Here is a 14,773-nt window from a genome sequence, read left to right on the forward strand (position 1 = left end):
AATTAATTCATTCCGTGAGTTTTTTTGTCTTGCGATTTTTTTCGTCTTGCGAAGCACGGTTTCGGGAAAGTTTTGGAAAAGCTTCAAAAATCACCAAAGTATTCAAAAACCTCAAAAAAGGCTACCACACCGCGTGCTATGAGTTGCTCCTCAAAGTCAAGTCACAACTGTATTAACAGTGTTAAGAAAAAGGAAACAAACTTGCAAGACGTTTCCGTCTTGCGAAGCAAGCCCATAGGGAAAATCGTCTTGCGAAGCAACTCAAAAAACCAAAAACCTTTTTGTCTTGCGAGGCATTCGTCTTGCGAGGTACCACTGTATAGGGTCAAGGTACTTGTCAGCCAGGATTGATGGGAGAAAGGGGTGCATAACCAATCACATACTTAAGTGATTATTTTCTCCAAATTCTCCCACCCTCATTTGCTTGTTAGGTAGAATCACTACCAGTTTTAGATTCTAGCTGTTAAGAGAAAAAGCTTTGAGGAAGGGCATTTGCAGAGAAGTTACAAAGAGAAGTGCTGAACAACCCCATGCTACTCCCTGATTCTCATCTACAAATACTTCCCAAAAACCACACAAGATTTGCAAGGGAAATGGGGGATTGGGAAAGTGATTTGCATGCCTATCAGGACTGCAGTCTTTGTAAATTTTTTGTTCCTTTGAGGTTTAATGTGAAACAGTCTTACATTTCTTATGCCAACTTACAAGATTATACTAGTAAAGGTAAAGGGACCCCTGACCATTAGGTCCAGTCGTGACCGACTCTGGGGTTGCAGCGCTCATCTCTCTTTCTTGGCCAAGGGAGCTGGCATACAGCTTCCGGGTCATGTGGCCAGCATGACTAAGCCGCTTCTAGCGAACCAGAGCAGCACACGGAAACGCCGTTTACCTTCCCACCGGAGTAGACCTATTGATCTACTTGCACTTTGATGTGCTTTCGAACTGCTAGGTTGGCAGGAGCAGGGACCGAGCTCACTCCGTTGTGGGAATTTGAACCGCCGACCTTCTGATTGGCAAGTCCTAGGCTCTATGATTTAACCCACAGCGCCACCCGCGTCCCCTTATACAAGTAAGCCCTATACAAATTGTGTAAAATAAAACTTTTATGTCCATGATTTTGAAAAAGTTATTAGTAGTCATTGCATACCTCTTCAAAAATATTTTGAAGATTACCATAGGTTTCACATATGCATCAAAACACCAGCATGGAGTTTAGATCCCAGTAATCCAGGGCTAGCATATTCACTAAAATCATGAAAATATACCAATTGAATGATATTTTTGGCAATGACTGCCAATACCACTGGGATCATTTTGCAGATCAGAGTAACCAAGGGACTTACAAAAGTTTTCATTTGCTAAAATATTCAAGAGGCATTGCTTGAGAGTTTGAATTGCTCTATGACATTTGCTTTTCAGGGGAACCTCCTATTAAAAGAAAATTGCTACCTGAGTTTGAGCGGTCAGAAGAACGCAACAAAGCATCTTTGAAACCTTCAAAAAGTTATCCGGAGGGTAATCTTTATATTTCATGATTTCTTCAGTTAATCAGAAGTATTGTATTTGTAGTTTTCCTTTGCCTTCTATAATTCAGACATTTCAACATATCATTAAATTTTCTCAAGGTCAATGTAAGAATCCTATTTTGTATATTGACCTCATCCTCATGAAATTACACGCCTTATTGTGTGTATATGGTATACAAATGCTGCTTAAGATTTATAATCCACATTTCAATTATTCCGGATGCTTCATACTGATAAATTCAGCTATTATAAAGCAGTTTATCATTGAAGTTTACCAGATCACTGCTGCATATTTGCCCCTGCAGCTTATTACAGGCAGGTGAATTTAAAACAATACCATTGTGTGCCCTTGATGCAGTAAAATAAATATTGATTGACACTTTTTTCTGCAGAGAGAACTGTGTAGACCTAGCAAGTGCAGTTTTCATATGGATGAAATTTCTTATTCTACACAATGATTAAAAGTGCAGGGACTCTTCCTGCCTTTGCATTTAACTATTACAGTACTTTTGAGAAATGAATAGAGTTCCAGGAACAACGCTATTTCCCCCAGTATTTTTAGTATGGATGCGAAAACGATATATGTTAGTTTCTATTTCAATAAATTTTATTTTTCACCAGTTCATACAAATATAGAAATCTAAAATACCTCGGGGAAAATTTCACGAAAAATTCATTATAGCAAATACATGGACATGATTTTGTAGGTGTATTATCATGATAATGAATGTAGAATTCTACATTATTCTTTTACAAATTATGTAATGTAGCTTTGATATACAGCTTCATTTTTCTTCAGGTATAGTGAACGACAGAAAAAAGTTCACCTACAATATTCCTTTAAAGCCAGTGGTCTGTGGCCCTTTAAGGTAAGGAAAATAGATTTTTAAAAAATCAGATTACCTCTTTAACTGTGTACATAGCGGGACTTCTTTTCTCCAGACGCAGGTTCCTTATGCTTTATCTGTAAATATTTCTGAATATCATCTAAGTTTAAAAACCAACTATCCAATAGTACACCAGGCAGGTATGAGGAGAAACCTCAGAATCCTTACTTGAACCTTGGTTTGATTTCCAGACACGGCATTCAGGAGGAGGGTTACCTAGCAGGCTCTATAATTTTCCTTCCTTTCTTGGAGGGGGCACACTGCTATGTCATATCATTTGCTTGTACGTTCCACTCCTTCACTGAATGGGCATGATGGAACATACAGCCCTGTCCTTAAGTCAAACCTGGCTGCTGGAGTGTGGGACTTCTGTGGATTGTGTTTGTGGAGTCACCCAAGCAGTCTCATGACACTGGCCTACCTTTCCCACTCTGAAGTTACTTTCCCCCTTTATTCTATCCTTGTAATTTTAAAAAAGAATTTTGAAGTTAATTATTCCATGGCTCTTTGTGTTGATCTTGTGTTTATGGCTATCAACCAGTATGGAATTCAGTGTGTTCCCTGTCCCTTCTGGCTGGCTGCTTTATACTGTATATAGACTTGGCTGACCAGAGAACAGATCACAGTAAGTCCACCTTTCCAGGTTATTAATGTAATTAAATCATCTACCCAAATGAAATTGGTGTGCAGTACTGGTAGTAGCCAACTATGCTTATCTTGTAGCTGTCATGTCAAACAGCAATTTATTTTGGGGGGGGGGGGGGATGATTCACTTTTGCTAGTGTTTGTTAGTACAAAATTTCTTCAGTTCTACAGAGAATGGCAAGAAGTTCTGGATCAATTCAAGACCAAAATGTTAAAGTATTAAAATCTGAAAGGTCTCAGCAACTTATTTCCAAGCAGTCTTCAAATACACCAAATTTATTTTATTTTTTACTTATTCTAGTAAGACCTTAACTGAGGAAAGGAAGAAAGCAGAAAATACAGCAAAGAAACCTGCCAAAATCTTTGCACCACCTTTTAAAACAAAAGCAAATGCTTCTGAGGATAAACTAGGTAACAGCAAAGAATCCATCTTAATGGACAACAAAAATATTAATAGAATGGAAGAGCTTCATCTTACAAAAGTTAACCAGAGCACTACTGAAACAGAAGGCAATATCTTTGAAGATAATAATTCCATGCAAATATCGGCTCCGAATTCAGAATCCAGAGATACAAATTCAGGTATGTTTAGGTGTATTTGTGAACATTTGTTTAATTACTATGATAATTTATTCACAAATGGTTTCTGATAAGGTTACCTTCTCTGTGACGTTTCACATGTTGGATTTGCACATATGCAGGCAAAATTGCAGAGATCTTTGGAGATGAGTGTGAAGTACTCCTTTCTGTCCCCTCAACTAATATTTTTAGAGAGGGACAGAATCCAGTTCATCTTTTGCTGAAAGAGCTATTACTAAAACCTGATCATCTCCATGAAAATGGAGGCCAAGGGGGGAGTTGATATTTGTATCAACTTGTCAGCTTGCAATGTGATTTTTAATAATATGCTGTTATGGAATACAGTTGAAGATTTTGTCATTAAACTTCAGTCTTAAAAATCTGTCTTTAATAACAGCAACATTAAATTTGGTGGCTCCAGTGCAAGAATGGGGAACCTGTGGCATTTAAGATGTAGATGGACTCCAACTCCCTTCAGCCCTAGCCAGCTTGGCTAATAGCCAGTAATAAGGGAGTTGTACGATAATATATGGAGGGGCCAAATTCCTCATCCCTGCTTTAATGCAAAAATAAAGACATGTGTGATGGTCTATCAGTAATTAATTATTAGATATTGTTTAATAATTTTTTCTTTAAAACTTTTAAATATACGCTTTGGATTAACATTTATACATGGAAATATCTAAAAATACAATACTATCCTCCTGTGTATGTTTGGAATTTCTATTTTAAATTGAAATACGTTCTTTAGGACTTGATCAATATGTTTCTTTAACAGATTTAACAAAAATAACAGCAAATCTTCAATATGCAAGAAATCTACAAGAAATCAGAATTATGAAGAAACAAAGCCAGAAAATTTGTCCACAACCAGGCAGCCTGTACCTTGTGAAAATATCTGCTCCTTGCAGAGTTCCTCTGAAAGCAGCGGTGGGTGAGAAATTGCCTGGTTCTTTCACCAGCGATCAGGTACCTGCACTTTATTGCCTGGTTGGATTATCCTATCTCATTATGATGACGTGCTGGCCTGGTTTGGACCTAATGATAAACAATGGTTTTGCTTCCAGTTTTGCTTCTTATCCAAACCTTAAACTGCAGTCCATTTTAACTCTGGTTAGTTGAAACAAGCCAGCTTCATGAATTTACTTGTTTCAACTGACCATAGTTTGTAAGCACTCAGACATAACAAATAATTGAAAATAGTGTAAAACAAAAGCAAAATCTCTTCCTAGCCATGCTGGAAGACGAAGTGTCTGAGCCCAAGGTCCACTGTGACTCATTCCCATAAGGGAGTGGTAGCCAACTTGGTGCCCTCCAGAGGTTGTTGGAGTCCCAACACCCATCAGCCCCAGCCAGCATGCTCAGTGGTCAAGGATGTTGGTAATTATCGTCCAACATCTGGAGGACACAAGGTTGGTTACCTTCCATAATGCAACCATAGTTATCCTTAGGTCTGAACAAGGCTGTTTTCCAATCATGAACCTGTTCCGTCAATATGATTTGGTTTAGAATGCCAGATAGAGCTTGACCACGTATATTTAGTCTCTGCTGCCTGACTGCAATAACTTAGATCCTTACAAGAGATCCTGATCCTGCAAGAAGTTTAATTTACTCAATGTGCAATTATATCTATGCTCTATTTCTTAAGTTAAATTCTTTTTTGGTCCAAATGAAGGTGTTGAATTTAATATAAATGCCCATTGTAATTTGAACCAAAAAAAATAAAAAAAAATCCTTCCAGTACAGTAGCACCTTAGAGACCAACTAAGTTAGTTATTGGTATGAGCTTTCGTGTGCATGCACACTTCTTCAGATACTCTCACGAAAGCTCATACCAATAACTAACTTAGTTGGTCTCTTAGGTGCTACTGGAAGGAATTATTTTATTTTATTTCTTTATTTTCTTTATTTTATTTTGTTTCAACTACTGCAGACCAACACGGCTACCTACCTGTATTGTAGCTTGAGACCTGATTACCGGTATATTGTATATTGCCTTTCTCCCTGGACTTTCACGGGACTTTAAATTGACCTGCTAAGACAGAGTAACTGAGCCCTTTCCATGAAGAACCCATGTCTTATTTATTCTAGACTTCATCTTGAATTTCCACTTTAAGAAATACAGAAATTTCTAAGAAACGTATATTGATGTGTACGTAATGGGCATATTTAATAACACTAAAATATTCAGCTTGTCTCTTACCATTGCAGTTGTATGCATTTGGCATTTCCAAGCAGTGCCTAAAAATAAGCAGCAGAAATGCAGAAGATTTTCAATTTATCATCCAGGATTTTTTCAGTAGAGATTATTTTCTAGAAGAACATGGAATACAACTGGCGGATGGTGGATATCTTATTCCAAATGATGAGGGAAAGGCAGGAAAAGAAGAATTCTACAGGTATCATAGAATATTAGAGTTTGGAGGGACCCGAGGGTCATCTAGTCCAACCTCCTGCAATACAGGAATCTCGCCTAAAACCTCATCCTGTTGAGGTTTTGCATGTTTAAATATTAAGTGCATTATTATGAACCTCAAATAATGTCTTAGTGTTGAAGTACATAACTTTTTATATATTGAGATGAAAAAGAAAATTTAAAGACGCTGTTTTTGCATAATTCATTAGTAATTAAACACCTGGGTACTCTGCTGTCCTCTGTAGAAAACTATAATTGATAGAATTTTGACAGTGCTGATATTTAGGAATTTAAATAACAGAATATGTCAAAACTTATGCAAACTCGTTTTGAGTACATTTTAACAATATGCCTTTTGAAAATGTTTATTTAATCTCCTAGCAAATGCTCCTTATTCTCAGCCTCACTTGAAAAAGCAGTTCTGTTTAATTAATAATAAAAGCAATGTTATTTCTGCAAGCTACCGTTTCTTTAAAATGTTAATTACCAGTGTGTGTTAATCACAAAGCATATCCAGCAGGAATATTATAATTTTTTGTTGCTGTCTTCATAAGTCAATATTTTCCCGATCCAAATCTTAAATAGGAAAGCTGATCCGATTACAATTGTGCATTTTTGAGTCTAGTCAAGCATACACTTTCCCATTGAAATGAAGGGATATAAATATGTTTAATTGTGGCTTGTTTATAGAGTGTTACTTTGCTATTTTGCTATTATTTGTAATGGGTCACCTCAAAACAGTCATTTAAAAGCTTGAGTTGTTATGGTAGTTGCTACTTAGAGGTACTATTCATACGACTTGACATCTCTTAACTTGATGAATTTTCTGATAATTTCCCACAGGGCTTTGTGTGATACACCTGGTGTGGATCCTAAGCTAATTTCAAAAGCTTGGGTCTACAATCATTATAAGTGGATTGTGTGGAAACTAGCAGCTATGGAAGTTGCATTTCCACAGGAATTCGCCAATAAATGTTTGACTCCGGAAAGACTCCTACTTCAGCTGAAGTACAGGTATAGTATAGATTAAGATTTAGAATGTGGTAAGCCGTGTGTCCCCCATTTTATATTTGTGCAGCTGGTTCTTCCTGCCAAAGTGTGGAGCTTTACATTTGTCCCTTTTGAAATTCATTTTGTTAGTTTGGGCTCAGTTCTCCAATCTGTTAAGGGCATGTTGAATCCTGATTCTGTCTTTAGAGGCTACCCCTCCCAGTTTGGAGTCACTGCAAATTTGAGGAGCATCCCCTCAATAATACTTTCATCCTACTTTATAAAGAACAGCAACGGGCCCAGGACAGAACCTTGTGGTACCCTACTTGTAACTTTATCCCAGATTGATGAGAAACTGTTAGAGAGTACTCTTTGGGTTTGGTCAGTCAACCAGCTACAAATCCACCTAACAGTAATCTTGTCCAGTCCACATTTTACCAGCTTCTCCACAAGAATATAATGGAGGGCTTTGTCAAATCAAGATACACTATGTCCACCGTATTCCCCTGATCCACCAAGTTTGTAACTCTTGTCAAAAAAAGAAAGGAGATTTGTCTGGCATGGCTCGTTTTTGAGAAACCCATGCTGGGTTTTAGTTATCCTGATACTTCCCTAAATGCTCACAGACCAACTGTATTTTCTTTTTCTTTTGAAAGGTATGATGTGGAAGTTGACCAAAGTCATCGCTCAGCCATCAAAAGGATAATGGAAAGAGATGATGTTGCTGCTAAAACTCTCATACTGTGCATCTCTAAAATAATATCATTGAACACAAATATGTCTCAGATCCGTGGTGATAAAAGCACTGCTGAGGACAGCAAAAAAGACATAGCAGTGGTTGAAGTTACAGATGGCTGGTATGGAATCAAGGCTGTCTTGGACCCTCCCCTCCAATCACTATTGTGTAGAAAGAGGCTGACTGTGGGCCAGAAGATTGTTGTACATGGAGCAGAACTTGTGGGTTCTCAGGAAGCAAGCACTCCACTGGAAGCGCCAGAATCTCTTATGCTGAAGGTAAAATAGGTATTTGTGGTACTCTTTTTTTAAAAAAGACAGGGCCAGTTCCAACAGCTAAAATCTGAAAAACAAGTCTAAAAAGTTAGAGAGATGGAATTGGAACCAACAGAGAAGGTATTTATTACCTGTAAGCTGTTATTTGTTTCTGAAGCAAGTAGCAGCTTGAAATATAATTGCCTCTCTCAAAGTTGTTTTATAAAGTTTGCCATTACTGAACTTTTTATCATGGATCACCTGCTAAACTGTCGTAAACAGCATTTGAGAACCAGTGTTGCAGGCTATGAATCATTTGATCTGTATTTTTATTGACCGGTTCAGCCAAAACTAACTTCAGGTCCACAAGTGTGTGGCAAATGGTAGTACCTTATATATGCTGCATTATAGCAATCATATTTGTAGATATGTGATATTTTGTTTTAGATTTCAGCTAACAGCACTCGACGCGCACGATGGTATGCCAAGTTAGGATACCATCGGGATCCCCGGCCATTCTCTTTGTCTTTGTCATCACTCCTTATTGATGGTGGGACTGTTGGTTGCATTGATGTCATTGTTCAAAGACTTTATCCCATACAGGTAAAGTACTATAGCGTGCAATAACTTTCAACCACTTTCAACTATTACTTTAAACCAGATCTAAGGCTTAAGTAGATAAAATCTAGAACTAAGTAACTAATATCCATTTTCAATGAATATTCATTGCAGTGGATGGAAAAAACAGCAGGTTCCTATGTGTTTCGTAACTGTCGAGCTGAAGAAAGAGAAGCTGCAAAGCATGCTGAGAATCGACAAAAAACCCTGGAAGCATTGCTTGCAAAAATACAAGCTGAATTTGAAAAGAATGAAGGTAAAATAAAAACGTTAGCTGTTTAATTGTTATTTGAATGCTAAATGTTGCCTCAGCTTGGGTTTCTAAACAGATTTTAATTCATACAATAATATTCTGCATCTTGAACCCAGTCCAAAAGTGCACATAGAAGCAGGCTTTCAACATAAAGGGCTTGATGATGTACCAACAGTTCCATACAGAAAATTGATTAGATTCAGAAATGCTTTAATCTATGGCCACAAAAGTATTACTGCTGAAGTTCAGTGGTGGTCTGTCTGTGTCCCACATGATGCTGCCATCGAAGATCAGAAACTGGTGCAAAATGTGATTTTCAGCATCCTGGTAGAGATGAGTTTCAAAAATTACATGCCACCAGACAGTTGGGGACAGGAAGTGGAAGGAATAAGTAAATGAGCACAACCAAGGGCAAGGGGCACTGTAGATTAGAGGAGGGGCAAATTGAGAATACCAGCAAGAATGGGCCAGGCTCAGAAGTTCCTCTCACTGTGCATTTTCTGGACTGAAATTGTTTCCTCCCCACCTGCTAGCCCTGAAGCAGAAAAAAAACACGGACATCTGTCCACAGCATTATTTTATTTTATTGCTGCGGTTGTGCTAATACCAGCTTTGTGGAATTTTTTAGATCCAGCAAAGAGCAGGGGAAATGGTCCTAAGCACCCACTGCCCTTTGCACTGCTGCTCCAGTCAAAAATTTTGAAAGATAGCAGATCAGATCATAGAGCTCTCATGATCTGGTTCTTAACAAATATGGGTCTCTTACAAGTAAGGTAGGCAAGACATAAATAAAAAATAAAATAAAATTAGTGCTACTTTTTATTCTCTGGAAACAATTCAAAAGTAGCATTTGAACTATAAATATGCTTAGGTTCAATCTACCTTACAGACAGTTGTCACCGCTTCTGTGTCCCATCAATGATTGCTGATTCACCAGACTGCTTTTAATGGTTTCATCCTTTTGCCAGGGACGTCTTCATGTTGGATGCTTGTCACTCAGACTAAACACATTCCGGAATTTTTATACTTATTCAGGGTGGTAATTGATCATTTCAAAATAAAATGCCAGTCATTCTTAGTACCTTTAATGGAGTCTTTAGTATTATTCTTTATAATTGTATTCTGGTGGTTATAAACTCATGCAAACTTTTAAAAAACTAGATGGCGGCAAAAGAGTACTGCGATCCCGCACGTTAACCAGACAACAGATTCGCTCTCTGCAAGATGGGGCAGAACTTTACGAGGCAGTTCTTAACGCTGCTGATCCAGCTTACCTGGAAGTAAGAATGTTTCAAATAACTTAACATTATTTCTACTCTTGTATCAACTTACAAAGTTCTTCACATTAAATTATGACTGAGTTCTAGAGCTGATCCGTTTATGTAAATGTAAACTTGAATGTAGAATAATTTGGGGTGCATGTGGAAATGGATATTTGAAAATAGGGTATAGATAGCATAGATATGTGCTTAGATTACATCTCTGCCCATATGCTGTTCTGGAGTTTGATTGCATGATGGAAGCACAGGAGTGTGAGCAGGGAGCTGAGCAGAGTCTGAAATGAAACTTGAGGTGTTTACAGAACACTTTGTAAGATAAAATGAAGGTATTATTTTGACTGAGCTATAAAGTAAGAAAATAAGAGCCAGTTTACAGAACAAACTGTGGGTTTGTAGTGTGTGTAGTTCTAGTTGTTGGGGAAGCACTGACCGCTCTTTTGATATTACACCAGAAAGAAAAAAGGTCAGGTATCACTTGTTTTGCTTCTTTTAAATGTGAGGGGCAGTTTGTCGAAATTCAGTGGCTGTGATGGAAACTTAATTTTCATATTTGTAAATACGTTTCAATATAATAATAACAATAAAATATAATATATTGCTCTGGTAAGACTAAAAAAGTAAACCTTTTGGTTTTACAAACTCAACATGTCTTTATAAAACCGAGGCTTACAAAACATCCCCCCTGCTCCCCTGCCTGTATTTGCTAATGGACAAAGCCATATTATTGTTGTGATTTTAGAGTTATTTCAGCGAGGAGCAGTTAAAGGCCTTGAACAGTCACAGACAGATGGTAAATGATAAAAAGCAAGCACAGATAGAAGCCGAATTCAGGAAGGCGGTGGATTCTGCTGAGGAGGAAAACAGTTCCTGCAGAAGGGATGTAACCGCCGTACTCAAGCTACGAATTGTGGATTACAGAAAAGAAGAGAGAGGAAAAGGTTAGTAAGGTCAGAGATCCTCGTGATTTAAACATTAGATTATTCACACTGCATGATTATCTGAATTCACTTTATGAAGACTTGGATGATGCCTTACTAGAGCCAATTACCAAACATTCAAAAAGGAGAGAAATAGTAATCATGGGGGACTTCAACTTCCCCGATATTGGTTGAGACTCAAACTCTGCCACGAGTGTAAGTTCTGACAAATTCCTCCATTGCATCGCTGACAATTTCATTTTCCAGAAGGTGGAAGAACCAACAAGGGGGTCATCTGTTTTGGACCTAGTCCTCACCAATAGGGAAGAAATGATAGATGAAGTGGAAGTGCCCAGAAACTTGGGAGGAAGTGATCATGTTCTCCTGGGTTTCAGGATACAGAGGCGAGGGAAAACTGAGTGTAGTTGGACAGGCACTCAGACTTTAAGAAGGCCAATTTCAAAACGCTGAAGGAACTCCTGGGAGTGATCCCATGGTCAGAAATACTCAATGAGAAGGGAGTCCAAGAAGGATGGGAGTTTCTGATAGGAGAAATTTTGAAGGCCCAAATGCAGACAATACCAACAAGAAAGAAAAATGGAAGGCATCTAAGGAAACCAGTGTGGCTGCATAAGCAGCTTCCAGAGATTTAAGAAGGGCATGTATAAGAAATGGAAGAAAGGGGAACTCACAAAGGAGGAGTATACCCAAGTAGCCAACAGTTGCAGGGGGAAAGTCAGAATGAGCTCAGGCTTGCAAGAGAGGTTAGAAGTTTCTTCAGCTATGTCCAAAGTAAGAGGAAGAAGAAGCAAGTGGTAGGTCCTCTCCACTGGGAACATGGAGAAATGCTATTGGGTGACAGAGAAAAAGGCGGAACTACTCAACACCTACTTTGCCTCTGCTTCACCCAAAAGGAAAGTGATGCCCAACCTGTTGATAACAGATTAAATGATGTAAGGAGGGAGCTGCAGCCCAAGATAGGAAAATAGGTAGAAAGGGAACACCTAGCTACTTTAAATGAATTCAAATCTCCAGGGCCTGATAAACTGCATTCAAAGGTACTAAGGGAATTTGTGGGTGTAGCTTCAGAGCCTTTGTCTATTTTCTTTGAGAATTCTTGGAGAACCGGTGAGGTCCCTACAGACTGGAGGTGGGCAAATGTTGTTCCCATCTTCAAAAAGGGGGGGAAGGAAGATCCAGATAACTACTGACCTGTAAGCTTGACATCAATACCAGCGAAAGTCCTAGAACAGATAATTCAACAGTCAGTCTGTGAGCATTTAGAAAAGGATGTTGTGATTACTAAGACCCAGCATGGGTCCTGCATGTCTTCTTTGGGTGGTCCATCTTGCTGATGAAGGATAACATATTGTTTAATTTTACATCTTTAGAAGTAGTATTGAATATCTGGCGCCCATCATCAGACATTTTTACCCTCCTAAGGGAAGGAGGTCGGTATAGAGTCTTCCAATTATCTGCATCCCAATCCAAAGGGAAGTTGGAGACTGCCAATATACAGTTAACAGCTACCAAGAAAACTCAGTATCTGCAGTTGCCAGTAAGTATTATGGCCTGTCATTGTGAATTAACCTAAAAATTTAAGCAACATTTATAATAAATGAATAATAATGTCATTGTTCAAAATTCTTTAGGTGTCTCAAGAAACCCTGTCACAAGTTTACAGGCCAAGAGAGTGCCTGAGATTCAGCAAGCTGTTGGAACCATCTTTCCATCCTACCTGTTCTGAAGTGGATTTGGTGGGATATATAGTTTCTCTAAGAAAAGGAACAGGTATGTTAAGACTAGTGCACTGATTTATAATGAGTTAAAAAGAATCCTATTTAAGTTACCAGTCTGAATCCTTATTAGGGTTTGTAAAGAATTTTTAAAATTGGAATTTTACTGAAATCAGATTTACTGTTTTACATTTCAATTATAGCATGGTTTTATGTTTATAAGCATACCTAAATGACTTGTTAAAGCCAAAACATCTAATCTCAAAATGAAATCATGAACCAAAACCAGAGAAAAATATCTGGCTTTTCAGGTCAGGCATTACATACAATACCATAGGTTATGTATTCTGGAGTTCCTATCAGACCCAAGCATTGGCAAGTCAACACACATACAAAGATCCAGAAAGCACCAACCTGTATTTCATCAGGATAATTTAGTGACCCCACTTGGATGATCTTGTACTTTCATTTTTATGCCTGTTACTGGTTCTCATATTCTGAAAATGTATGACTATGCTTTTATTTTTAAATTATAATCCATAAACATTGTTCTGCCCAGCAACTATGAGCAATTTCTAGAAAACTCTAGGTACTTATCATCTTAATTAACCTCCTTGCAAATGGCGTTTCCATGCGCAGCTCTGGTTTGCCAGAAACGGCTTAGTCATGCTGGCCACATGACCCGGAAGCTGTACGCTGGCTCCCTCGGCCAATAAAGCGAGATGAGCGCCGCAACCCCAGAGTCGGCCACGACTGGACCTAATGGTCAGGGTCCCTTTACCTTTATGAGCAGAGAAAGGCAAATAGAAATCAGTTATTTCTGTACTGAGTTGCTTGGGTCAATGTGGATCTAATTCTGTAGCACAAAAGACTCGTAAGTTGAACAACAAATTGCTTTTGATTATGTTCCTAAGCAGTTTGTAAAGTTCTGTTAAGTTGGAAACAATGTTTTAAAAGTTAAAAGAACCAGTTAGTATGTTTAGGAAATAAGGGCTGTTCTGTTTGCACAAGGACTTCCGCTTCTCCCCAATGCTCTGGAGCAGATTTGGGGGGCACAGGGACACACAAGTAGAGATGATGGAGAAGAGGTTCCATTGCACAAGTAGAAGTTATTGCACAAATGGGAAGACTTTGTGCAATCCTCTGTGAACTACATTAGGAGAAATTGCTTAAAATCGGTTTTTAAATTTCCAATTATTTAATGCATTTTAATTAGCTCACCTGATTCTTGTACTGTGTCTTGAAACACTGCTGGTCAGATACACCTTGCTTAATGCATTCATTCTAGTAGGCTACAGGCTTTCCCCAATACAATGCTCAAAGTATATAAGCTATTATATTCAAGTTCCCCAGAATCATCTTTTGGGCTTTGTTAGAGTTAAATGTAAACTTTTTAAGGGTTAGTATTTTTAATTTTAAAAGTGAAGTTAAATTTTTATGTTTCATTTCTAACATAGGTTTCTCTACACTGGTGTATCTGTCAGATGAGAATCATCATTTCATAGCAGTCCAGATCTATACAGATCTTAAGCAGCTTGCTATTGATGACATAATTATTCCTTCTACGTTGATCTCTGCAATCAACCTTCAGTGGCGACCTGAATTTAGATCAGACATCCCCACATTATTGGCTGGAGACCTTTCTGCATTCTCCTCAAATCCAAAAGAAAGTCATCTCCAAGGATTTTTTAATGAACTGAGAAATACTGTAGAGGTACGTTGATCTCACCTATCCAATGCACTGAAGGCATGGGGCGGCCGAATTATGTTACCTTATACACATGGTATATCAAATGGTAAAGGCTGGTTGCAACAAAAGACATACTAAATTAGCATTTAATGTTTTGACTTGTCTAGTCTCCAGTGGAAGACAATTCAGTATTTTGTGAAAGCTGTTTCTCTAGTTGCCCTAATTAAAGGACATTTGCTATAGAAA

The 14,773-nt window shown here is 38.1% G+C and overlaps 1 protein-coding gene across 1 annotated transcript in view; it reads left to right on the forward strand.

The window, feature by feature from the left end:
- BRCA2 (BRCA2 DNA repair associated) overlaps nt 1–14,773 on the forward strand; it is a 30,313-nt gene that overhangs the window by 13,619 nt on the left and 1,921 nt on the right. The window contains exons 10-23 of the mRNA XM_028726472.2: nt 1,420–1,515; nt 2,326–2,395; nt 3,360–3,640; nt 4,416–4,606; nt 5,849–6,036; nt 6,897–7,067; nt 7,700–8,057; nt 8,481–8,636; nt 8,766–8,907; nt 10,066–10,184; nt 10,924–11,122; nt 12,493–12,659; nt 12,754–12,892; nt 14,295–14,551. Of these exons, the coding sequence (XP_028582305.2) occupies nt 1,420–1,515; nt 2,326–2,395; nt 3,360–3,640; nt 4,416–4,606; nt 5,849–6,036; nt 6,897–7,067; nt 7,700–8,057; nt 8,481–8,636; nt 8,766–8,907; nt 10,066–10,184; nt 10,924–11,122; nt 12,493–12,659; nt 12,754–12,892; nt 14,295–14,551 (2,534 nt within the window). The remainder of the gene's footprint in view (nt 1–1,419; nt 1,516–2,325; nt 2,396–3,359; nt 3,641–4,415; nt 4,607–5,848; nt 6,037–6,896; nt 7,068–7,699; nt 8,058–8,480; nt 8,637–8,765; nt 8,908–10,065; nt 10,185–10,923; nt 11,123–12,492; nt 12,660–12,753; nt 12,893–14,294; nt 14,552–14,773) is intronic.

This window comes from Podarcis muralis, chromosome 4 (assembly GCF_964188315.1).
Source record: "Podarcis muralis chromosome 4, rPodMur119.hap1.1, whole genome shotgun sequence".
NCBI lineage: Eukaryota > Metazoa > Chordata > Lepidosauria > Squamata > Lacertidae > Podarcis > Podarcis muralis.